We start from the raw sequence: 27,945 nt of genomic DNA, 5'->3' as shown, positions 1-27,945 counted from the left end.
AGGGTGGGAAGAGTTTGTCCTGGTAGTCTGCCAACCACGTGGCAGTGACTCCCCTCCTTAGGTCTCAGTTTGTTGGTCTAAAATGAGTGTTTTTAACTAGATGATCTCTACACTGTTATTTCGTTCTGACATTCTTTTATTCTATGATTCATTATATAATTTTATGGATAAATTTCCAAGCCGCTTACTTTTTCTTTACTTTACAATATCCTTCTTAAAAATGAAAAAGCATGTGGTTTTACCTTTGCAAACTCTCATGTCTTGTCCCTAATGGAAAAGTATAACAAATTAATAATTGTGTACATCAATTTTCTTGTCCCTGTTGCAAAAATGTGTAATTACTGCATGATGTAAAAGTTTTCCTTATTTTAAGCACTGTTAGAGATAGACCTAAAGTAAAGTACTGCTCCTGTTGATATAGCATATATCAGATCTTATCGTGGCTATTTTCTGCGTGCCTGTAACTCATGTAGGCATGAATTCTGCAAATAAACAACAGCAATGACTAGCATTATATCCATTTTGGTATTCCATAGCACAGCTTTATGTTCTAAATGTAGGTTTAGAAATTGTATCTAGCACTCTGATGCTTTAATTGTAACTAGTTGAGTAGCTTTCTTTTCAAGAAACTAAGTGGATTTTATAAATTTATGGAGTAAAAAAATGCATTCCATCCCTTTAATTTTATAACTTCTTCGTAAAATTTGATGTCTTTGTTGATTTTAGGTTTTATTACATGTAAATGATCAACGCTTTTCCATAAAGAAGACTTTGATTAATGTCAATTTTTATCTCTTAAAAGGATCCTTCCCGGCCATTGGGGTGGAGGCGTTTTGCCCCAGCTTCCTGAGGGCAGGGTTTTTAAATAGCATCCAGGCCCCGCATCCAGTGCCAGGGGGAGGATCTTTGCCCCCCAGGATTCCTGCTGGTAGGTATTTCAGGTGAAGTTTTCTGCCACCATATACAGCAGTAGGACTGTGCTCATAGTTGACAGGCCCCAAATACAAAATGAATATTGCTTAAATATATTGTGGAAAAGAAATGTAAGTGACTGCTTAAATGCAGAAACCATATTTATAATACTGAATGCTGTGAAAATGGCACAAAGGAAGTGAAAGGACTCTGAGCAACTAATTCGCATAGCGCTGCCTCCTCTTCTGAGAAAATTTTTACTTAAGTAAGAATTAGAGCTTCAGATGCAAAATATGTAACTCAAGAATAAACAAGGATGGACTTCAGACACTTTGCCACTTGGAATTGGCCAGAAAAGTGAATTAAAAACTAAGTGTTCTCGGCAGAAAGAGTAATTTCATAGAGTTGATAGAGAATTAAAGTATCCTTTCATTACGGAAAAAAAATGATTTGAAGAACCAGAAAGTAGCAACCTGAAAGACATATTTTAGAATAAAAATTAATATGCATTTTTCCCTAAAAATGCCAATCTGACCAAAGCCATATTTTATTGAGAGAAACAAAACATAGGATATTGAACATTTAAAAATGCAATTTCAAATTTACTAAAACACTTTGCAGGTTATCCATGGCATGATTGTAATTACAATTTGTTTCTTCCCTGACATTTAGTAAAATATCCAGCTACCTTCCTTCATTGTACCTAAAGGATGCAATCTTACTTTACATTTTATATGTGTCTTAGCAAAACGGAATTCAAATATTGATTCTTGGAGTTTTAAAATCATAATTCTTGTGATTTTTATTGTAACTAATAATAATGCTAAAAAATTATTGTTATGACATCAATGTATTCAGGAGAGCTGGCCCAGCCTGCAATGTAATGGGAACACTTCAAAAGACTGGGAAATCCAATAAAAACAAAAATCCCAGCAATGCACATTTCTTGTCCTTGTTAGCATAGTTATACCAACAAGTCTTAAGACCATTCTACACTGATACTTTTCCTTTGCTTTTCAATTACTCTTTTCTACTTAATTGAAACATATAAATATGCTTTGATGTCATTTAGCTTCATCACTGGATAATTTATTGATGTGGTTAGATACTTTGTAGCCAAGAATACCACTGAAAGAGCAGAAACCAAAATTACATGAGTTAAAAGATTATAAATTTTCACTTTATTTGGTGTTATATTGCCCTTTTTCTCCTTAGAGACAGAAATGATACCAATTGTACAGAAATTTTGTTGTTGATGATGTTGTTGCAAAAGATTAGAAAGAAAAACTATATAAGCCAAGCTCTCAGAGTTAACTGCAAATATAAACATGTAGCTTTCATATATAATTAATATCTCAGTGACTGGAATTTAGAAGATGAACAGATTGTGTAGAGTTTAATGGCCTCACCCTTAACTCTTAATGACAAGTCTTGGTCAAGTCAGATATGTTTGGCAGAAATGACATTATGAAGTTTAAGAGTGACTTGAATTATTCAACATCACTGTTAGAAAACAAAAAACCTTTGTCATTTAGCTACTGAAAATGACAGAAGCAAGATGATTGTTCTATAACACATACAGAAACAACTTTCCAGAGAGGGATCTAAAAGAACATTTTAGCACTATTCTTCTAGGCTTTAAGCCAAATTTGCCTCAAGCTTTCATAGGAGAGAAAACTCAGTTCAGTTTTCATGACTTACATAGAAATCAGGTGTAACAAAATTGCTTCATAAAAAATGTATAGATCTAAACTTGTCCCTTTTTCCACAAACTGAAATTAACTCAACACACTTTTCCTGGCTTATATCATTTTGATAAGTCATCTCTGTACATTTTGTGTGATACTTTTTGGTAATGACTGCTACTATTTCAAAGAATTTTTTTATCCTTTCTTGTTCAGCTATAGCTTATTTCCCAAAATTTTTTTTTATATTTTGTGTAAAGAGGAATGAAGCAGTAATCATGAGAAGTTTTTATTATTTTATATATTTTTAAAAAACTAAAGTATTTCTTTGCCATCTAATAGCTGAATTAATACCCTTCAGATTTCAGACATCAACTTGAGGGCAGCGAGTGGTTTCTCCCATGGCCCATACTATGACACTTTAAACACTCAGCGAAGGTTGATGCCCGCTGGGCAGCAGTAAACTCACTTTCTACCAATTGATTATTGGTCACAGTACTTTAAGGGTCACATAAGACATTTTCTGTATCAGTCAAGAAATTTAAAAACCTGTTCTAGTGCTAATTTAGTTCCCAATTACTTATCATAATCAAATTTAAAAGAGATACATGACTATGTCTTATATATAATAGTTTTGTGCTTCACGTCACACTGTGCTATTAAAGAGTAATATTTCTATAGTACTTAATTTTACACTAACTATAATAACAGATTCATTGAATCATGAGACCCAGAAAGCAGACAAGCCTGAAATTAGTATTTATGCAACAGTTGTCAACTGTTTATAAGTTTCTCAATTCTAAAAAGGTCATAATAAAGGGTTATTATTCTTAGTTTCAGATGGAGAAAAACACCAGGAAGTATTCGCTGAAAATTGAATAGCAAGTTTATCAATACAGTTAACGGAATGCATTTGTACAGTAGTCAGTGATACAGGAAGAAATCACAGAAGGCCGGGCGCGGTGGCTCACGCCTGTAATCCCAGCACTTTGGGAGGCCAAGGCAGGTAGATCACCTGAGGTCAGGAGTTAGAGACCAGCCTGGCCAACATGGTGAATCGCCATCTCTACTAAAAATACAAAAAAATTAGCTGGTCATGGTGGCGGGCACCTATAATCCCAGCTACTTGGGAGGCTGAGGCAGAGGAATCACTTTATCCTGGGAGGTGGAGGTTGCAGTGAGCCGAGATGGTGGAACTGCACTCCAGCCTGGGCAACAAAAGCGAAACTTCATCTCAAAAAAGAAGAAAAAGGAAATCACAGCAGAGAAGAGGAGTGGAAAGGAGAGGAGACGAAAGGAGAGGAGAGGAGAGAAAGAGAAGGAGAAAAGAGAGGGGAGAATAAAGGAAAGAAGAGAATGGGGAAGGAGAACAGACATTAGAAATGATGTAACTCTAAAATTTTATTTTTTAAAGGAAAGTCTTCCTCCACTATATTTATTACTATTTAAATCAAATTCTACCTCCTTAAAAAGAATGTGTCCCTCTTTTAAATATGTTATCAGACATATTCTCTAAAATAATAAGCTTGCTCTCTTTGCTCCATGTAATTATTTCTTTAACTTAATTATGTTGTCAAACAGTATTCGAAAGTGGTTTAGAATATTTTTATATGCCATAGAGTATTGAGTATACATAGTCTTAGACTAGTGGATCACATTATGACAGATTTCACCTCTACTCAAATCCTCTATATTTTTGGCAGTTTGATGTTTGCCATACACAAACAATAGGAGAATAATAAAGCATTAAAAATAAAATTCTGCATTAACAGTGATGGAGTAACATATAGAAATTTCATGAATTCACTTTTCTCTGTCACTTCTCAGCAATAACTATCTGACATCGTATAGTATCTTAAATCTACATAAAATGCAACCATTACAATGTGTCTCAAAAATTAGACCTACCTATAAGATGTAAAGGCATGTTTATTATCTGCTAATTACTCAGCAAATCATATCTTAAGGTTGAATGTGTTTGTATCTACAAAATTTTAGCTTACTTTTTTTGTCAGTTTTCTATCAGTTGTGAGACTTGATAATATTTTTTACTAATGAAGTAACTCATATATATATATATGGATTATGTTAGTTTAAGTTATACATTTGAGTTTGGTCTAGCAACAATTCCATATATATCTATGGAATATATATATATATATATATATATATATATATATATATATGTGTGTATATATGCCAGATTGGATTATAGATATATAGAGATACATACAGAGAGATAGATAAATATGGAATATATATATATATAAATATGGAATATATATATATATATATATATATATATATGGAATAGTTGGGTGACCAAACTCAAATATATATCTTAAACTAATAAGTTTTGTCAATTATAAGAGAAGTCTATGAAAGAGAGAACTAGGAAACAGGCAGCATGTGGGACTTGGAAATAGACAAGCTGTGAGGGAATAAAATCAGTGTTGAATATCTCCCTAAATTTCCTTTGTGGTTAATCGTAGAAGCTCTTTAGTTATTGAAGGAATATTCTTCTGAGGTGCCCTCTCTGTTTGCCTGCCTGTGCTTTAGGTACAATGCTATACGTATAATACCTCTTTTGACATTTTTACTCTGAGCTTCTCTCTGTTTTATGACTTGTGTTAGGTTCAAAGGAAATGGCAAAGATAGCATGAGACTTCCTGTCTGCTGCTCTGAATCAAATAACAGGAAAATTATGAACACATGGGTATTCCAAAACTATATTTGCAATTACTGAGTATATAATGAAGAATAATGTTTAATATTGTTTATTTATTTATCCTTTGGAAAGAGATTTGGATGAGCCTTATACTCAAATACCAAACATTTTGACATCCTCACTGCTATTCTCTGAGTAGCCATGTTAGAAAATGGTTTAACAACCCAGATTTCTATAAACCACATATCCAATAATGTCATTTCTATAGCAAAGGGCATACAGTCCTCAGCCAACATTAAAATGTCTTTACAGTCCACTAACAATGTTTATCAATATTTTCCTTTCCATATTTCATGTGAAATCTTATCTGAAAGTCAGGGAAAATATTGTATTCACTATTATACAGTCAAAAATATTTTTATTCAGAAAGTATATGGCTTAGATGTTATAAATGGAATGTAAGTAAGCCAGGAATGATAAATAAGTTTGAAGCTCTAGAAAATCTAGGATCTGGTGGATATAATATTATCAAGTTTTGATGCATATAGAGGACTGTAGAAAAGTAGTAATGCAAATATATGAGACTAGGTGGCAGACTTTGGAGAAATGTACACTAAGCTAAGGAAAATTGGCATAAACTCAATATGCCAAGGAAAGTCAACAGTGGAAAAGTATATGCATTTTAAATATGATCAAATTGCACTTCAGAAAAATCAAAGTAGATCATTTTATTTCTTCATATTTTCAGACATTCTTTAAAAAGTCAGTACTATTTTTAAATTCACAATTTGGCATTTCAAAATTACTTACTTATGACAAAACAATTTCTATTGACTAAATTCTTCCAATTATTTTTAAGTATTTTTCTTTAGCATATATTTTGTATTTAACAATATATTGTTGTAATAAGTTTATACAACATAAGATACAGTGGCATACTTTTTTTTTTTTTTTTTTGAGACAGTTTCGCTGTATCACCCAGGCCGGAGTGCAGTGGCACCACCTCAGCTCACTGCAAGCTCCGCCTCTTGGTTTCACACCATTCTGTCACCTCAGCCTCCCAAGTAGCTGGGACTACAGGAGCCCGCCCCCTGGCCCGGCTAATTTTTTGTATTTTTAGTAGAGATGGGGTTTCACCATGTTAGCCAGGATGGTCTCAATCTTCTGACCTCATGGTCCGCCTGCCTTGGCCTCCCAAAGTGCTGGGATTACAGGCGTGAGCCACCGCACCGGGCCCCAGTGGCGTACTTTTTAAGCAAGAGATCTTTAAGGGGGGGAATTTTCTTTTTTAATTGAAGGGTACATATTTTAGACATTTCTGCAGTTGAGAATATTGCTAATTACCCTGGATGTGGTATATGTGAGTGTGTGTACGTACTTACACCAAAACTACTTATAAAGGAAATCTGAAAAACTAGATTAAATATGCAAAGTAAAATCCTGACTAAATCATTCAAAATATAAAATATAATAAAAATAAAATATTTATCTGGATTACTAATTCCTAGTTTCCTTATTCCTTGCCATTTAGATGATATCAAAAACATCAATACAGGCCCTATTTAATACCCATCTGCACAGTTCTCCCTAGAGAGCTCTCCTCCTCTAAAATTTGCGCAGCTGCAGGCTTCAGAAGAAAACATTGCAGATGGCAGCTGTTATAAAACTAGGATGGAGATTCTGAGCCAGGTGTGGGTGAGAGACCAACATTATTGCTATTTCAGGAGTGGGGAGAAGATAGAGAAGATAAGGTCACTGATGGAATGACAAACAGAACACATCGGCAAACCAAAGCACAAAGGAGGGTGACATCAGTGATTGAGTGCCAGTTACACAACTCAACCCCTCTAAAATATTCGCAACACTGTTGGTGCTAGGTTAGAGGAGTATTTTAAAATGTCTGTTTAGGATATACTCTACAACAAATGCAAAGGGAGCTAACCGGATAATGTCAAGGTTGCATTCAGGTGGCTCACTCTTGCTTAAAGTCAGTGGGTTCCAAAGAGCATGTACATCATCCTTTGGTTCTTTGGCTTACTTGAGGAGAAATACACGGTATGTTACAAAATGATACAGAGTTTAAGGAAGGCAAGTTCAAGATATCAATTGGAATAAGAAAAATCAGGATGGGAACATATATAAAATGGAAGGTATAATTTAAACCTTCAAATAACATTCAGTTTATAAAAACTTTATTGCAGAGTTTATGAGTTTAAAGAGTCCTGTGGACTGATGATTCTGATACTGTGGTACAGGTCATGAACTCAGATTCTTTTTGGATTTTATACTTTGTTTCTTGGCCAAAAATGAGACTCCTCATTATAAACCAGGTGAAAACTCAGCCATTATTTAACCTTCGTCCCCAACCCTGATTTTGAAAATGCATTGAAGGCTCTACTCTCTTCCCCAAGAAAATGGACATGTGATCATGTATGTAAGTGTTTACATACAATTTTAGGAAGTCTCTGGACATCCGAAAGTTTGCACACAAAGAACCCCTGGTTCTAAAGAATTCAATGTTCTATATATAAAGTCATGCTTAACTGACATAAGTGAGCATCATCTTTGTGTAAGACTAGCAGTGCATTAAAAAAAAAAAAAAGCTGCATGATGCATTTGATATCAAGCTCTTGAGCATTACAAAGAGAATTTCTATTTTTCTCTTGCAAGAAAGACATGAAAAATCTTAAAAGAGCCTTTAAGTAATCTCTAGATTTTTTTAGTAGTTCTTTTTCACCTCTCTATTTTCAGAATTTTTAAATAGTTCTAGCCTTTGGCCTTAACTAAGCCTTCTTATTAGCATAAATGTTTCTTTTATCTTAATATCATTTGAATAAGTTTGAATCTTAAAAATAGATACTCTATATATGTATGGCTATTTAAATTCTCCATTGAGAACATACCTACTCCCTAGAGATCTTCATGTTTTCTTATTACAGATTGTGCCATTTATTTTGGTCCTATTCAAAGAAACTATCAGCACTTTCAAAAGATGCATTCAAAATCATTTTCTTCTTACAAAGAAAAATTCTGAAAATCTTTCCATGGCTTGCTAAGTTAGCTGAGTCTCCATGTAAATCAGTATTTACTATTTGTGCTGATTAGTATTTTTCTGTAAGTGAGTTTTCACCTTAATTGGGAAGATAATAAGAAACTAGGCTGCTCAGCTGTCTCTTCCTCTCCAGAGAACCATGTTGAGCCGCACAGGATAGCCTACATGCCCTCATGGGATGTTGGACCACTTAAAAATATAACTAACATGGAGACAGACCAGCCCTGCTGTAAAACATGTGTTGGCTCAGCCTTCATTGTTTTGCTTTGTAGGACAAATCACAGTGGAAGCTGCCCTATGACACCACGTTGGCTTTTCATATTTCTATTCGCAGAGGTCTTAACAGAGAGTGCATTTATCAAAGCTGAACTTTTTAAAAATTAAACATCTTGGAAGAGTTGCAGAAAACATTAAGAAATAAATAGTTACTTGCCTGGTGCGTTGGGGGTGTGGGGAAGGAAAGTAGTCAGTGGTTTAATTATGTCCTATATATGACTATTTAACAAATGTTTTTGCCATTATAATTAAAATCACTCTGTAAATTACCTACATAGAATACAAGAAATATACTCTGTTTAGGGGTTTATTTTATTTTTAAATTTTCTAATAATTTTCTTTTGACAGTGAATGATACAGAAAAGCAGAAAGCAAAATATTTGAACATTTATTTAATAATAAGACATTTTTCAAGCCAGAAGTAAAGCGTAGCATTTGAAATACCACTGGAAAATACGATGCTTTCTACCAAAAGCTTAGGGACTCTCTTAAAATATTCAGGATGTAGCACTTTCCCTAGTGTCTTCCCCAGAGTTTTTGCAAAAGCATATAACATTGCTGCTCTTAAATGTTCCCATATATGCCTCTTACAACTGAAATTTCAACTGCTAAGCCTTGTCTTTTTAAGCCAAATTTGAGAATATTAATATAATATAAAACAAACTTATTTTTAATGGAACCTTAAGATTATTAATATAAACTGATGTTTGAGAAAGCAAAATCTGAAGGTTTTTTCAGCCAGTGTCCTTAGTACATATTTCCTGTTTGTATAGAACGTTTTACAGCTTTGTAGGCCTTTAAAATCCTGGAATTTCTCAACAAAATATCCCAGGGAGCAACACAGTGCCTAGTTCATAATACCCTTCCAGATGTTTCTAGGATAAGACACGGAGATTTGGAGTAATGCTTTATGCTCCTGAAATTACTAGTGGAGACAAGCATTACTTTGGGGTATAAGGAGATGGCCAAGCATTCAGACTCTGGAGCCAGATTGCCTGGCTTTAAGCCCCTGAGCTGCCAATTGCTCACCGTGTGTCCTTAGGCAAGTTGCTTAAACTCTCAGTGCATCAGTAACCTTACCTGTTAAATTGAGCTAATAATTACACTTGCCACAAGGGTCAATATGAGGATTAAATGAGTTTAAACATGTAAAGCTCATAGAACAGTGCCTAGCACATGGAAGAACTTATAAAAAATTATTCTTACCTACATGCTGATTTAGAGTAGTATCTATTTTTAAATTATACAAATAGATTTTAAAGAAGAAAACCAAGAACTAAAGCAGCATGTAATTATTTATTTGACATGTACTTTAATTTAGTTTTGAACTTAGATATTATATAGTATTTCAAGATGTGAAAATTCCTTGCTGTGTTTTTTTTATTGCTTCCTAATAGTAATTCAACTATTAATTATTACGTAGCCACTTCCTTCATAATTTTGGGGAAGCAAAAATCACAAATAATTTCCAAAGATATGCTTTTGATTGTTATATCACCATTACTTTTCTAAATGTGAATGTAATACAAAATCAAGAAAGACATTCTTAAAAACTCATTTGTTATTAAAATTTTTCAATATGGTTAGTATCTTATAGTAAAAACAGTCCAACATGAGGCAAATTTGTCAGTAACTTTCATTGTTAACAAGACACTTTTAGTTAAGAAGAAACCTTTTTGCCTATATGGTAATTTCTAGTAGGAAGAAGGACATCACTGAATATTACTGAGGTCAACTGATGCAGATGGCATGCCACTGCTCTCTGGAACCGGCAGGAAAATCATGTTTTGTTTCTCTAGCCTCACACCTTCCATTTACTCTAACAAATCTAGATTAAGAAATGTTACTATTTTCATAAATGCGGATCACCTCTCCTAATTTTTGCTCAGCTCTTTTATCACTAGATAAAGTATTTTTTCAGCATTTTTCCAAGGGTATTTGGCTTACCACTAAATTTTAAAAAGCAAATGAAATAAATTAAGGGGGAAAATGGAATCGAATCATCATAGTGACTATATAAACTGAGGGTTTTCAAATCGCTCTAAGATTAAAACTGTCAATTCTAGATTAACCATAAAACATGTTACAGGCAAAAATCTGTAAACAGAGTGCAGAAGATGCAACATAGATTGTTAACGGGAATAAGAACCTACTTTTAGCAGATGTTATTGTTAAGAAATTATATGTTATAGTATGTTATTTAAAATAGGAAAATACTCATATAAATTGTTTTACTCTACCCTAAGAGAAACTGTCTTGTTCATTAAAGCAATTTCAAACCTGTCAATTTCAGGCATATACGATTTAAATGGACCTTTGAGACCATCTAGAGAGCTCCTAAATTTACTAACACTAGTCATTTTACTAATGAACCTTATTAGCTCTGCAAACCACTTCTTAGCTTAGGATTCAACATCTAGTCAGGTAACATGTAATACTCAACATATAGCCATTCATTTAATTAGCTGTAATTGGGTGACTCAATATTCAGTATTTGGTTCTATTCTCTGTTTTAAACACATTATCCTTTTCATCTCACCACCCTAAGGAGGAGGCTATAATAATATACCTATATATAATAAAATCAATAATAATGTACAAATGAGGGAATTAAAATATGCCAATGAGAAATATATAATATTCAAATGAGGAAACAGAGACAGTGAGTTGAAAAGTGAGTTATAAAAGGTTACTTGTCCAAAGGGGAAAACCTCTCCAATATCAGGCTAGGTGACTCTAATCTTACAACTTCAACTGTACTGTGCTGGGTGAGCAAAATGTAGAGTAACCAATCATCTTAGTTTGCCTGGGACACAAGAATTTTAGTGCTAAAACTGGAAGTTTACTGCATCATATGAAACATGTAACTAGCAATAATTTTACTTTCACTTAGCCAAAGATGATAAAATAATTTTCATGTCAATACTAATCTGCAATAAAACATAACAATTTTCTATTTTTTTAAACTTTTCGTGACATAGTGTGCAAACATAATAATACAGAAGCAGATACCTATGCACAAAAGGAAAGGAAAGTAGATGGACATCAACATTTTAGTGACAAACATTGTGCTAATTATATATTTTCTCATCCAATTATTTCAAAAAGTTTATGTAGAACATGATATTATTCTTATTTTATAGATGCAAAAACTGAAAGAGCTAAAATAACTTCCCTAAGATCATGCAACTACTAGTTAGTGAAGCTGAAATTTGAATTTTTCTGTCTTCAAAACAATAGTTTTGATAATATAACTAATTTAGGATTAAAAATTATTAATTTGCCATTCTGTTATTTCAGTAAATCTTTTGTAGGTCTGGAATTGTTCTTGGAGAACATTCTTATGTGTGTGTTCCTTCTGACATTCAACTCAAAAAATATAAAATTGAATACCTACTCTGTGCCTAGCTCTGTGCTTAGATAGTGACCTTATAGAGAAGAACGGGGCATTTAGTCCTGAGTTCAAGGCCACTTTAGAATGGGAGACAGAAACCTATGTTGTTAACGTTAATACTGTACCATAAGTGTTCTAAAATTGATTGAGATATAAAGGGAGGAGAAAGTAAACAATCGAGACTTCCTAAAACAGAGAAATTCATAGGAGAATTTACAATGGAGATGATATTTAAGCTGCTTTTTTTTTTTAAGTACACGATTTTTGTCAAGTAGAGGTAACAAGAAGGCAGTCTTCCAAAGAAGAGAGGAAGGTACAAGTAAAGTAATATTCAGGAAATTATGAGTCACCGAGAGAAATTGAAAAGGAGCCATAACTTCTTTGCCAAAGCTAAAGTCAAGAAGGGTATTTCCTAGGTTTTCTTCCAGGATTTTTATAGTTTGAGTTCTTACATTTAAATCTTTAATCCATCTTGGGTTAATTTTTGTGTATGGTGAAAAGTAGGAGTCCAGTTTCATTCTTCTGCATATGGCTAGCCCGTTATCCCAGCACCATTTGTTGAGTAGGGAGTCCTTTCACTGTTGCTTGTTTTTGTCAATTTTGTCAGAGATCAGATGGTTAGGGTATGTGGCTGTTTCTGGATTCTCTATTCTTTTCCATTGGTCTATGTGCCTGTTTTTGTACCAGTACCCTGCTGTTTTGGTTACTGTTGCTTTATAGTATAGTTTGAAGTTGGGTAATGAGATACCTCCAGCTTTGTTCTCTTTGCTTACGATTGCCTTTGCTATCTGGGTTCTTTATGGTTCCATATGAGTTTTAGAATAATTTATTTCTAATTCTGTGAAAAATGAGGTTGGTAATTTGATGGGAATAACATTGAATCTGTACATTGCTTTGGGCAGTATGGCCATTTAAATGATATCAGTTCTTCCAATTTGTGAGCTTGGAATGTTTTCCCATTTATTCATTTCATTTCTGATTTATTTCAGCAGTGTTTTGTAGTTCTCTTTGTAGACATCTTTCACTTCCTTGATTAGTTGAAAAACAGGAGATATGGGAATAGGGTGAAGTAAAAGATAAAACTAGAAATGAAGGTAGAGAAGAGATTGTAAATGAACTTAATTACCAAGCAATTTAGACTTTAATTCTGCAATAAACAATGCAGTCTCAAAATAGGGGAATGAGGCATTAGCCCTTTATACTAATTGACTGTTTAACTATTTCTAGTGCCCTTCCTATTATACATCCCATGAGAGCAGAGATCTTATATTGATTGATGATATGTCTCCAGAACCCAGAAGAGTACTTGCTACCTAGTAGGCATTTTTAAAAAATTTTTCGTATCACTGAATGTTCAAAAATAATGATTTTGCAAGAGTTAGCTTACAATGGGGAACCAGATAGGAGCAAAGAAAGCAGTAAAATATTATTGAGCAAGAGAAAGCAAAGGCAGAATATGGGCAGTGGCAATAGATTTTATGTAGAATCAACAGAACTTCATAACTTATGAACTAGAAAGGGTTTAATAAAGTGAGAAGTCCAATGTCACAAAAGGGTTTCAAACCTGGGTAACTAGATGAATGGTGATGTTTTAACAACAAAGGATTATAACAGGAAAAGAAAGTTCAAGGGAAATGTTAAAAGTTTGGATTTGAACTGAATGAGGATGAGATGTATTTTAAACCTGATCTGATAATCATCAGGCAACACCGTAAGAGGAAAACAGTTCTTTAATTTGAGTACTTATGTGAATAAAAACAATGATTTAATATAATATAACTGTGTTCAAATGGCATCATCCATATCTTCTGAGTGCCTTAGAGGCATAAGAATATTTCATTTATTATCAAACCCATTTGAGATTATAATTGTAATTCACTATCTCTACAACAGAAATATGGAAGGTAGAAATAGATTAAATAACTGGTCCAAAGAGTCCTGAATTGCAGCTGGGGGAAAAAAATACAGGCACTCTAACTGTCAGTCTAAGTTATCACCACACATTTTATTGCCTGGTAGACAAAATATAAACTTGATAGTATGTTAAATAACTGAATGATTTAAATCTGTAATAGAGTTTTGAGGTTGTTGAGATTTGTTTTGATTCTTCATTTTACTGACTGCACATTAGAAATTGCCAAGCTAATAGAGAATACTACATCCAGTACAAACTCATTTCATTACATGAAAATGTTAAATATCTGTTATCCTCTTATTTTCACAAATATTCTCTGAGGCAAAAAAAAAAAAAAAAACACAAACAAAAAGATTTCACTGGCAAAATACTTTAACCAAGGGTATCTATGGAACATTTAAAGAATTATTTTGTTTTCTTTAACAACAGCATGAGAAAAGTGTAGTCTTATGATTATATAGTTTACCACACCACCTTTATCAAAATCATCATAAGTATTAGGGAACATTTGAAAAATATATATTGGTCAATATTCCCTTAAAGTCTTAATGTAAGAAAATAATTTTTCTTGTCTATAACAGAAAAGGATGATAAGAGGTTTTTGCAATCCATTGTCTCCAGAATATCAGTAACTGATTTCTTAGAGGATCTTCATTCAAATGCAGTTTAAAATATTCATAACCATTTCTGGGATATTTATGAAGGAAAACCTAAGAAATTCACTTTGTGTGACTTGTAGAAGTATCTTTGAAAGTCTCTTAAATCAAATACATGAGACTTGAAAATGATCTGGGGATTTCAAGAATTGACTAATTCAAGAAGCCTGGTTTGTCCACTGACTTTAGTATGATGCAAATACTAAGATGATTCTGTGATATGAGGCAGAAGGGGTGACTGGCTAAAATTGTACAAAAAGAAATAAGGTATAACATTTTGAAAATTTAGAAAGAGATAATAAATTACTTCCCAATATATCTTCCAAGAGCAATAATGCAGTATATAATTTTTATATATTGGAAAAGACCAAAAAACACTGTTGCCAATAGACTTCTCTCACCTAAAACAGATTTAAAGATTAACATCCTAATTTTCATAGTTTCCCCTGTACTTATCTATTTTCTTGATTATAAAATGTAATAATGGATTGTAAAGTTGCTTATAATCGTCACAGTATGACTAGTTTCTTCCCTGTTGAAAACCAAGACAAATTACAGGCTAGATGGAGCAATAGTAAAAAAAAAAAAAAAAAAAAAAAAAAATTCCTTAGTTCAATTAACAGCTGTTCTCATTTGATGCTACTACACAAAATACAAAAGATTAAGAGTTCAAATGTGAAACTTCTAATTCACAGGAAACCAGGGAAGTCTTCATTTGATTTTTTATTATTCTTAATGAGAAGATAGAACTTGTTACTGATGAATTTTAAGATTACCTAAAGTATCTCCCAAAGAGTTATAGGTAGAACTAATTTCGAAGTACTGTATATTCACATAGATCAGATCTTGCTGAAATACTCCAGAGTGACTTTCTTAGGAACTATGAAATCAAGAAAAGTTAACTTGTTTTTATGAAGCACCTACTATGATTAACTCTATGGCAAGTGACCTTGAGAAACCCAGTAAATGAGGATACAAAGCATTATGGGAAAATAAGAAAGAAAAACAACTTAATATAAAAACAGGCACAACATTTCATAGTGTACACAACAGATGTGATGGAAATGCAACTATGAGAAATATCACTGTGAGAGAATTTTAGGCAAGAGGTGTGTTGTATAAATTCTAAGGGAGTGGGGAGAGACGGTGAGATTAGAGAGAGAAGCAAATTGGGAGATTATCCTGGCAGGTGACTACAAAAGTAAAGGAAGAAGGAGACAGGATTAAATAAATACAAGTACTAATAACAACTGCTAAAGCCGTGGATACAAAGGCTAGTTAGGAAAGATGAGGTGCATCACTGGAAAGAATTGACTAACAGGGTGAGACTTGGAGCTTTTATCTATAAGTGCTGTCTGAAAGGCACCTATAGCATAAAGGTTAAGATCTCAAACTCTGAGACAGACTACTTGATATGCCACTTACCAGCTATTTGACTTTAGACAAGTAGTTTAATTTTCTATCCCTCAATTTCCATATCTGCATAAGAAAAATAATTATGGCATGTAGCAATACAAGTGAAATGCTTGCAAGCTCTTTTTATTCTAATAAGACTGGTATTCTTAAGGGAAGGATAAATGTTTGTTAAAGAAAATAAAAACTAAAAGTATTCCTCTGACAGCAACAGTCAAGACAGATTAAAAAGTTGTGACTCCGCAGGCAGGGGAAGAAGACATCAGCCAGTCATTGTAATAACCCAACTTTTCCCATTAACATTCAAAATCCATCATCACTCAAAATGGAATCTTGGTCTCAGAATTTTTATATTTAAGTACAAAAATGACCTTTTATTTTCCCCACCTTGCTACCTCAGTGTTTCTATCAGTCTCCTACCTCCAAGCTCTCTGAAACTATAGCCAAATAAAAGATTTCATGATGCACTTTAAGGTTTAAAACCTGAATTTTCTAGATCCCTGCCCACAAGAGTGCTGACAGTTCATGTGACCTCAATAATTGCTGATAAAGTTCTTTATTCATATTTGGGTAAAATTAATGACTTTGAGGAACATTATAGAATATAAGTTAATATTCACTACAAATGGAAAACTTCCTTGGGCTCTAATTTTATGCATGATAAATTGGGAGCTTTATTAATACATTTAACCTTTAGCACATCTTTATTTAAAATATAGATTCAAATGTAAAGTCTAGCATTTACATACATTGTACTAATTCGTAATAGTCACCGTCACCCTTTCTAACCCACAAGGCTTTGAGTTCATAAAAGGAACATGAATTACAATATCTAATATTTCCACCATTGGTACACATCAGTTCTTTCTAGATCTCCTTTGTGTTTGTAAGGAAACACTGTGCATAGTGCAGATTGAAAAGCTAAAAATTCCAACAAGAAGTGAGAAATACAGAAGTAAAAACTAAATATGTCATACATGCTTATTTCAGGTGAATACCATTTCCCCTGCATCTGAAATGAGTTTATCTTTTTAAACTTGGGCAATTGGGCAGAACAAATGCATTCACTTCTTTGAAATAAATCAGTTATTTATGTCGAATATTCTACCTAATAGAGGTGTATTGGGAGCTGTAACAGTGTACCAATTGATATGATAAAAAAGGAAAGAAATTATGTTCAGTTTCTGATCTTATCTTCTATACCAGACTACAAAATCAGAGTTACTTACTTTTCATGTACTGCCATCATTGCTCTGTTGATTAAATCTATGTCCAATGAAGACATAATCAGGAACTATTACAAATCCTACAAGCTCTGTAGCATTCATCAATCTAAAATTTTTCTGCTTAAAGGCCCTTAAAATCAGACTATGACCGATGGTTTATAATTTCTTCAAGAGAATTTATGAGTTTCTCCTTTCTGCTTTGCCTTAGGAATATTTCAGAAATGCCCACTCTAATATAAGTCAGGCAAAATTGCTGTACTGCCTTAGAAGTTGTACGACAACTGCAAAAGCAGCTATAATAACGGCTTAAATCCTGACTTCAGCTTGTTGATTGTTTTCTAAGGAAAAACTAGAGGACAAAAAGAACATAATCTAAACAAGTGATTGCAGGGCTTTAGGAAAAGAAGTACCTAATTCCTTTGTAATTTATATTGTAATTCATGTCCCTTTTATGAACTCAAAAGGAAATAATGCTATAAAGAAATATAGAGGTGCCTATGTATAATATGAACACGTTTATAGAGGCAGGCTGGAAAATGAAATTCCTATTAATAAAATACAAATAATTTAGTTGCCACAGCTGGGTATCTCTTAACTGCAGCACATATTTCTGTAATTGCTCTAATCCATGTGTATTCTCTTGCTCTTTTGCAGGCAGACCAGTAATGATTGTGGTGGAATATATGGAGAATGGATCCCTAGACTCCTTTTTGCGGGTGAGGTGTTCTTTTTCTGATGGCATTTAAATAAGCTATTCTCAGTTCTATATTTAAATCATTTATCATAAATTAATTTTTGCATAATGTTATTCATGGATTTTCTGTGAAGAATAGCAGTGTTTTCTCTAGGGTGCATTTCCCTGATACTGTGATACATTAGAGTGTTACTAAGCGGGGAGGATGTACACTCAATAACGTAACTGATTTCTCCTATAAATTCACTTGCTATATGTGTGTGTATATATATGTGTGTGTGTATACCAAATGATGTTATCATGAGGAAAGATTAAATGAAACTCAATTGCCTCACAGTCATTAATTTTGCTTTATCACATTTAACTATGTAGTATGATATTGCATGCAGTATCTATAATGCTGAACTCCTTAATTGATTTGTATTTACCAACAATGACTCAAGTTCATTTCAGAAAATGTTTTGTCAACTTTGTCCTTCTTCAGTTCATTTGGCTGACTATTCAGAAAACAAAAGGAGGAGGAATAACACTCCTTTAGCAGAGATTTCTTTTACAAAAACATTATTTTTAAAGTTATTTGTCTTTAAAAGTGCAGTATGTACAAAAAGTAATTTATTATAGATAATGATACAAACATAAACTGAGAAGGCACCAGGAAGTTATATTTCAAGGTGTATTTATAATACATTTAAGATTTGAAAAACCATCATGTGCTATGAAAATATTAATTGATAGTGAAAAAAGTGAAATATAAAAAATAACTGCTATAGTAAATATTTTTCATCCCCAGCAAAGGTCATATATTTGCATGTCACTGTATTTTTAATATCTATCTATCTGCCTATCTGTCTATCTATATATCTATATATAACTGTTTTTCTCACTTACAAAATGTCTGGACTTTGCCACTTGGAATGTTACATTATTTTTCTTCTTCATTTTCATGTGAAAATAAAGCATTCACTTCACTTCATTTTTTGCCCCATGTTATGTGAATAAGTTCTGTTTGCATTTCATCTTTCTCTCTTGATCTCATTTTCATTTATTTTTCTTGATTCTGGGCCTTCTTCTTCCAACTGCTCTGAATGCTAGCAGTGATGATATATTTATACTCTGACTGGGCTTGATGTCCAGATTCAATCCTAGAAGCTGAATTCAGCAAAATCATCAAGTTATTATAGAGCAATACAGCTTGTGCAGTGTATACTCTCAACCAAGTGTGTTCTGTAAGGTAAAATGAAATTCAGAGGTGTTTGGGAACATGAACTGTTTGTTCTTCTCTGTAGCCATTCTAAAAATGTGTTATTTTATAGCTTGTGTTCATTTATCCTGTTCTAAATTATTTTAGAATAATTTATCAGGACCACCTGTGGTACTTGAAATGCTGTATACTTAGTACTTGAAATGCTGTATACTTAATGTCCTTCCATTATGTTTCTTCAAAAACTCATTTTTATCAGATACATATCAAAATGACTCATCATCTAATGATGCTTGGGTTAGGTTGGTTTTCTTTTTATTTTCTTCTTTTTATTTTTGTATCAGCTGTATCCTAAAGCAGAATATAATGGCAAACAATGTAGCAGATACTCAATCTGAATTGCTGCTAAAAATGGATCAAATGACTACCACAAGCAAATAAGGTGGGAAATATTAGCTTCTCACCTAATTTATATATTTTATTCTGTGGAACAATGAATCAATTAAATGTTATAAAGAAACAATAATATGTTATAAATAAAAGATTTACTTCTAAACATCTTACTACATGTTTAGAAGTGTGTATTTTATGCTTTAAATTTTAAAAACTAATATTTTTCAGCTCTTATTATGCACTATGTATGTAAGACATTATCAGAGATTCTGAATACCTATCTCAGCTAATTTTGGCTCTAGTCATGGACTATGTGACCTTGGGCATGGTATCAAATTCTTTGTACCTCTGTTTACTCATCTATAAAATTCTCTGTACCTCTGTTTACTCATCCATCTCATACAATTATTACAAAGATTGATTGTTGTAAAGCTTGTCGAATAGTGTGTGACATATTGCAGGTGGCAGAGCAAGGATTCAAACTCAAGTCTCTATGACTCAAAAAGCCACGCTCTTATGCATTATGAATTCATTTTATTAGGTTGCTTACTACTTTTCCTTGTAAGTCCACTACCGTCTCCTCATGTGGTCTGTGTCCCCTTTGCACATAGAGTTTCTAAAAGTCACATTATTATAATGCAAAAAAAATCAAATGAATGGAAAAATAGGGTCAATACTTCCAACTTACTCTTCTTTAATGTTCTTACCCTTCTTTGTAATCATCTCTCTTCTTAGAAGCTCAAAGTGCTTTACAAACTTTATGTCAACAGCAGATACTCAACTCCCCATGACAAGCAGAAATAAAATATATAAATATATATAGCCCATACATTCTCAAAAGCAAAGCCATTTTTCAGACTACAACTTTAGAACATAATCACAGTTTATGTGAGCACAAGAAGGAGGAAGTGGCTAAGTGCACTATGTAGTAGGGGAGCCATCCGTGGCTCATAATAGCCTTCTGTGCTTACTGGAAGCAGAAATGATTTCCCTTTGGTCTCCCACACTATTTGAAAACTGCTTCAATTTGTTATTTTATTATGAAGGAGTGGTAGCACTACTAAGTACAAGATTACATCTAGTGTCAGTGCTGGTGGCTGGCTGGCTGTCATATTGCACTGGATTCATCAATCTCATACAATTTGGGATCCTTGTGGACATTCTTCCAGATATATATCGGCAGAGGGGCAGTGTAGTCAACTGTGTGTGTGGGCTTCTGTATGAAAATATAAGTGTGTGTAGAGAAGGGATGTGTGTGTAACCATGTGTATTTTTAATTTTAAAATTGAATACATTCTGACTTAGCAAGCAAATCATCAGCAGCCTGGCTGCCCAGAAGGCACAACTTCCCCAGTGTGCAGATTTTTTAACTTTTCTAAGCCCATTTGGGGATAGTGGTCAAGGTTACACTTAATTCACACTAGTGTATTTTCTCTAATTTCACTAAAATTCAACTGGTGCAAATTAAGTATAACCTTGACCATTATCCCCATACAGGCTTTTTCCAGCTACACATTTGGATTTCATAAATACTTTTTGTGGCACTTACCTGCAAACCACCTACCTCTAAATTTTAGAAATTCCCATTTTAGAACATTCCAATTAGAACTTCCCATCTTTTAGAACAATATTAATTAGCAATCTAAACTAAGTACAGCTATAGAATACTTTAACTTTGAAATGCCACATGTCAACCACAAAAACATTCCTTTGTTTTATAACATTTGTTGAATGTTAATTTATCATATTGCAAAATTCAGCTATACCAAAATATAATACTAAATATACTACTGGTTTCAGTGCAAGATGGTGTGTTCATGAGAGAAAAGGTATACTTACTTTTTTTTTTTTTTGAGACAGAGTCATCTTGCTCTGTTGCCAGGCTGGAGTGCAGTGGCACGATCTAGGCTCACTGCAACCTCTGCCTCCCGGGTTCAAGTGATTCCCCTGCCTCAGCCTCCCAAGTAGCTGGAACTACAGGTGTGCACCACCACACCCAGCTAATTTTTTTTTTTGGTATTTTAGTAGAGACGGGGTTTCATCATGTTGGCCAGGATGATCTCGATTTCCATATCTCATGATCCGCCTGCCTTGGCCTTCCAAAGTGCTGGGATTACAGGCGTGAGCCACTGTGCCTGGCCTATACTTATATTTTTTACAATGCAAACCACTTAGGCAAATAAGAAAGGGGGTCATCTATCAACCAAAAATCTAGGAGAAATTAATAAAGAAAGCAAGAAGGATTTAATTAAGTAAGGAAATCAGCTCAAAATATGCTCAGGGAAAGAGGGCTGGGAGCAAGAAAAGTGAGTAGAAGGTGGTGCTATCAATTGAAATAAATATACAGAGGAAGAACAGGATGGACTGGTAGTTGGAAGGAAATGGTAAGTTTAATTTTGGTCATTTTGCATTTGAGATGTCTGTGGAACATCCACTGAAAATGTTCAGTGGGTGGGGACCAAGATGGCTGACTAGAAGAAGCTATGGTGTGTGGCTCTTACAGAGAGGAATGAAAGAGGTGAATAATACAGAACCTTCAACTGAAACATCCAGTACTTGCACTGGGACTGATCAGGGAAACAGTTTGACCTACAGAGAATGGAGAAAAGAAGGTCAATGACCCACCCAGGAGCAACACAGAGCAACGGGAACCTCCCCTACCCTGGGAAGTAGTTAGTGAATGTGTGACCCCAGGAAACCACACTTCTCCCATGGATTTTTGCAACTCTTGGGTCAGGAGATGCCCTTGTGAACCCACTCCACCAGGGTCTTCAGTCTGATACACAGAACTGTGTGAAGTCCTGGCAGAGAAGCTTTTCAGATTCACAGAGTCCTGGGAGCTTTATATACATGGACTCTGGGGTCCCTGGCAAATGTGACAGCAACTCAGGCAAGGTGATAAGTTGGACTTCCATACATAGCCCTGAAAACGGAGCTGAATCCAGAGGGCAGAGCAGCATCGGTCTGCAGGCCCCACCTCCACAGTACCCTACAGGATAAGACCTACTGGCTTGGAATTCCAGCCAACCCCTGGTGACATTGTTGTACCTACCTGGGACAGGATAGAGTTCCTGGAGGGAGGGGCAGGCCTCCATCTTTATTCTTTGGACAACTTAGCCATTTCAGTCTCTGGGCTTTGGAGAGTCCAAATTGACCAGGGATAGAAGGGATCCCCCAACGCAGCACATCTGCTCTACCAAAACATGTCCAGATTGCCTCTTTAACCAATGTATTCCTCCTCACTGGTGGGGCATCTCAACTGGGGCCTCCAGCCACCCCCTCCTGTGTTCTCCAGCCCAACAGAGATTTGAATTCTCCCTGGTATGGAGAGCCCAGAAAGGGGTGGGCCGCCATCTTTGCTGTCCTGCAACTTAGTGGTTCTAGCTTCCGGGCTTTGGAGAGCCCAAGCTGACCAGGAGCAGAAGCAGTACCCCAGCAGGACACAGCTACTCTACAAAAAAGTGACTGGACTGCTTCTTTAAGAGTGTACCTAATCCCAATCCTCCTGACTGGGTGAGATATCCCAAGCAGGGTCTCCAGCCACCTTCTACAAGTGTGTTGGAACTGGCAACAGATCCATACCTCCCTGGGACAGAGCTCACAGAGGAAGGGCCATCTTTGCGGTTTCACAGCCTTCACTGGTGATACCTTCAGGTACTGGAAAATCCAAGGCAAGCAGGCACTGGAGCAGACCCCCAAAAATTATAGCAGCCCTATAGGAAAGTGGCCAGACCATTAAAAGGAAAAAATAAATAAATCCAAAGGTCAGCAACCTCAAAGATTGAAAATGGAGAAGCCCACAATGATGAGAAAGAATCAGTGCAAGAACACTGAAAACTCAAAAAGCCAGAGTGTCCTCTTGCCTCCAAATGACCACATTACTTCTGCAGCAAGGGTTCAGAACTGGCCTGAGGCTGAGATGGCTGAGATGACAGAACTAGGCTTCCAAATGTGTCTAAGAAAATCTTCACTGAGCTAAAGGAACATGTTCTAACTCAATGCAAGGAAGCTAAAAATCATGATAAAACATTGCAGGAGCTGACAGTCAAAATAGCCAGTATAGAGAACATAACTGAACTGATTGATAGAGCTGAAAAACACAATAAAAGAATTTCATAATGTAATCACAAGTGTTAATAGCAGAATAGACCAGGTAGAGGGAAGAATCTCAGAACTTAAAGATTGGGTTTCTGAAATAACACTGGTAGACAAGAATAGAGAAAAAAAAATGAAAATGAATAAACAAAACCTCCAAGAAATATAGGATTATGTAAAAAGACCAAATCTACAACCGATTGGTGTACCTGAAAGAGATGAGGAGAATGGAACCAATGTAGAAAACATATTTCAGAATATCATCCATGAGAACTTACCCAACCAAGATAGACAGGCCAAGATTCAAATACAGGAAAGGCAGAGAACCCCAGTAAAATACTTGATGAGAAGATTATCCTCAGGACACATAATCATCAGATTCTCCAAGGTCAAAATACAGGAAAAAATGTTAATGGCAGTCAGAGAGAAGGGCCAGATCACCTACAAAGGGGAGCCCATCAGACTAACAGAGAACCTTTTAGTAGAAACCTTATAAGCCACAAGACACTGGGGGCCAATACTCAACATTGTTAAAGGAAAGAGATTCCAACCCAGAATTTCATATCCATTCAAACTAAGCTTCATAAGAAAAGGGAAATAAGGTCCTTTTCAGACAAGTGAATGCTGAGGGAATTCATCACCACTGGACCTGCCTTATAAGATCTCCTGAAGGAAGCACTAAATGCAGAAAGGAAAAACTATTACCAGCCACAACAAAAAATGCAATGAAATACACAGAACAGTGACACTGTAAATTAACCACATAAACAAGTCTGCAAAATAATTAGCTAGCATCACGATGTCAGGATCAAATCCACACATAACAATACTAATCTGAAATGTAAATGGGCTAAGTGCCTCAATTAAAAGATACAAAATGGCAAGCTGGATGAAGAACTAAGATCTATTGATATGCTGTCTTCAAGAGACCCATCTCACATGCAGTAACACACGTAGGCTCAAAATAAAGGGATGCAGGAATATTTACCAAGCAAATGGACAACAGAAAAAACCAGGGTTGCCATCCCAGTTTTTGACAAAACAGACTTTAAACCAACAAAGATCAAAAAAGACAAAGAAAGGTATCACATAATGGTAAAGGGTTCAATTCAACAAGATGAGCTGACTATCCTAAATATATATGCACCAACACAGGAGCACTTAGTTTCATATAGCAAGTTATCAGAGACCTTGAAAGAGACTTAGACTCCCACACAATAATGGTGGAAGACTTTAAAACCCCACTGTGAATATTAGACAGATCATCAAAATAGAAAATTCACAAAGATATTCAGGACCTGAACTCAGCTCTGGATTGAATGGACTTGATAGATATCTAAAGAACTCTCCACTCCAATGCAACAGCATATACATTTTTCTCATCACCACATGGCACTTACTCTAAAATTGATCACATAATTGGAAGTAAAACACTCCTCAGCAAATGCAAAAGAACTGATATCATAACATTCTCTCAGACCACAGCACAATCAAATTGGAACTCAAGACTAAGAAATACACTCAAAACCATACAATTACATGGAAATTGTATAACCTGCTCCTGAATGACTTTTGGGTAAATAATGAAGTTAAGGCAGAAATCAAGGAGTTCCTTGAAACTAATGAGAATAAATATACAATGTGCCAGAATCTCTGGGATACAGCCAAGGCAATGTTAAAAGGGAAATATTTAGCACTAAATGCCCACCTCAAAAATCTGGAAAGAACTCAAGTCATCAACCTAACATCAAAACTAAAAGAATGAGAGAACCAGGAGCAAACAAATCCCAAAGCTAGCAGAGGATGAGAAATAACTAAGATCAGAGCTGAGCTAGAGAGAAATGAAAAATGATTGAAAAGCTCAACAAATCCAGGTGCTGGTTTATTTAAAAATTGACAAAATAGATAGACTGCTAGCTAGACTAATAAAGAAGAAAAGAGAGAAGATTCAAATAACACAATCAGAAATGATAAGGGAGATATTACCCCACAGAAATATAAGCAACAATCAGAGAATACTATAAACACCTCTATTCACATAAATTTGAAAATCTAGAAGAAATTGATAAATTCCTGGACACATGCACCCTCCCAAGACTGAACCAGGAAGAAATTGAATCTCTTAACACACCAATAACAAGTTCTGAAATTAAGGCAATAATAAATAGCTTTCCAACCCATAAAAGCCCAGGACCAGATGGATTCACAGCTGAATTCTACCAGATGTACTAAGAAAAGCTGGTACCATTCCTACTGAAACAATTCTAAAAAATTGAAAAGGAAGGACTCCACCATAACTCATTCTATGAGGCCAGCATCTTCCTGATACCAAAACCTGGCAGAGATACAACAAAAAAGAAAACTGCAGGCCAATATCCTTGCTAAACATCAATGCAAAAATCCTCAACAAAATACTGGCAAACTGAATCCAGCAGCACATCAAAGAGCTTATCCACCATGATCAAGTAGTGGTGATCATCCCCAAGGCGCAAGATTGGTTCAACATATGTAAATCAATAAATGTGATTCATAACATAAACAGAACTAAAAACAAAAACCACATAACTGTCTCAATAGATGCAGAAAAGGCTTTTGATAAAATTCAACTCCTTCATGTTAAAAACTCTCAATAAACTAGGTATTGAAGGAATATGCCTCAAAATAGTAAGAGCCATTTGTGACAAACTGATAGCCAACATCATACTGAATGGGCAAAAGCTGGAAACATTGCCCTTGAAAAAGGGCACAAGACAAGGATGCCCTATCTCACCACTCTTATGCAAAATAGTATGGAAATTCTATTCAGAGCAATCAGACAATAGAAAAAAGAGGGGGGGCATCCGGATAGGAAGAGAGGAAGTCAAACTTATCCCTGTTTGTAGATTACATGATCCTATATCTACAAAAGCCCATTGTCTCAGCCCAAAATTTTCTTAAGCTGATAAGCAACTTCAGCAAACTCTCAGGATACAAAATCAATGTGGAAACATTACGATCATTCCTGTACACCAACAACAGTCAGGCCAATAGCCAAATCACACAGGAACCAAATTCACAATTGCACAAAAAGAATAAAACACCTAGGAATACATCTAACAAGGGAAGTGAAAGATCTCTACAAAGAAAACTATAAACCACTACACAAAGAAATCAGAGATGACACAAACAAATGGAAAAACTTTCCATGCTCATGGATAGGAAGAATCAATATTGTTAAAATGGCCATACTGCCCAAAGCAATGTATAGATTCAAAGCTATTTCCCTAAAACTACCATTGGCATTCTTCACAGAACTAGAAAGAACTATTTTAACATTCATATGGAACCAACAAAGAACCCAAGTAGTCAAGGCAATCCTAAGCAAAAAGACCAAAGCTGGAGGCATCATGCTACTCAACTTCAAACTATACTACAGGACTACAGTGAGCAAAATAGCGTGGTACTGGTACAAGAACAGACACATAGACCAGTGGAACAGAAGAGAGAACACAGAAATAAGACTACACACCTACAGCTATCTAATCCTTGACAAACCTGACAAAAACAAGCAATGAGGAAAAGATTTCTCTATTCAATAAAGGGTACAGGTATAACTGGCTAGCCATATGCAGAAAATTGAAACTGGACACTTTTCTTACACCATATACAGAAATTAACTCAAGAAGGATTAAAGAGTTAAGTGTAAAACCTAAAACTAAAAACCCTGGAAGACAACCTAGGTAATACCATTCAGGAGATAGGCACGGCAAAAAATTTTACGATGAAGATACCAAAATAATTGCAACAAAAGCAAAAATTGACAAATAGAATCTAATCAAACTAAAGAGCTTCTACATAGCAAAAGAAACTATTAACAGAGTAAATGGACAACCTACAGAATGGGAGAAAACTTCTGCAAACTATGCATCTGACAGAGGTCTAATATCCAGCATATATAAGGAACTTAAACAAATTTACAAGAAAAAAGCAAACAACCCCATTAAAAACTGGACAAAGGACATGAACAGACATGTAAAAGGAGACATACATGTGGCCAAGAAGTATATGAAAAAAACTCAGCACCACTGATCATTAGAGAAATGCAAATCAAAACCACAATGAGTTACCATCTCACACCAGTCAGAATGGCTATTATTAAAAAGTCAAAAAATAATAGATACTGGCAAGGTGGTGGAGAAAAAGCAATGGCTATACACTGTTGGTAGCAGTGTAAATTAGTTCAATCATTGTAAAAGACAGTGTGGCAATTCCTCAGAGACCTAAAGACAGAAATAACATTTGACCCAGCAATCCCATTACTGAGTATATACCCAAAGGAATAGAAATCATTCTATTATAAACACACACGCATGCATATGTTCATTG

The 27,945-nt window shown here is 34.8% G+C and overlaps 1 protein-coding gene across 2 annotated transcripts in view; it reads left to right on the top strand.

The window, feature by feature from the left end:
* The window catches only part of EPHA6 (EPH receptor A6), a 959,072-nt gene that overhangs the window by 795,952 nt on the left and 135,175 nt on the right, over nucleotides 1–27,945 (top strand). For both annotated transcript variants that reach the window (XM_054481297.2, XM_063661446.1), the window contains 2 exons: nucleotides 803–928; nucleotides 17,852–17,913. In XM_054481297.2, coding sequence (XP_054337272.1) covers nucleotides 803–928; nucleotides 17,852–17,913 — 188 coding nt within the window. The remainder of the gene's footprint in view (nucleotides 1–802; nucleotides 929–17,851; nucleotides 17,914–27,945) is intronic.

This window comes from Pongo pygmaeus, chromosome 2 (genome assembly GCF_028885625.2).
Source record: "Pongo pygmaeus isolate AG05252 chromosome 2, NHGRI_mPonPyg2-v2.0_pri, whole genome shotgun sequence".
Taxonomy (NCBI): domain Eukaryota; kingdom Metazoa; phylum Chordata; class Mammalia; order Primates; family Hominidae; genus Pongo; species Pongo pygmaeus.
Note: the sequence above shows the minus strand (reverse complement) of the source record. Positions and strands in the feature narration are given on the sequence as shown.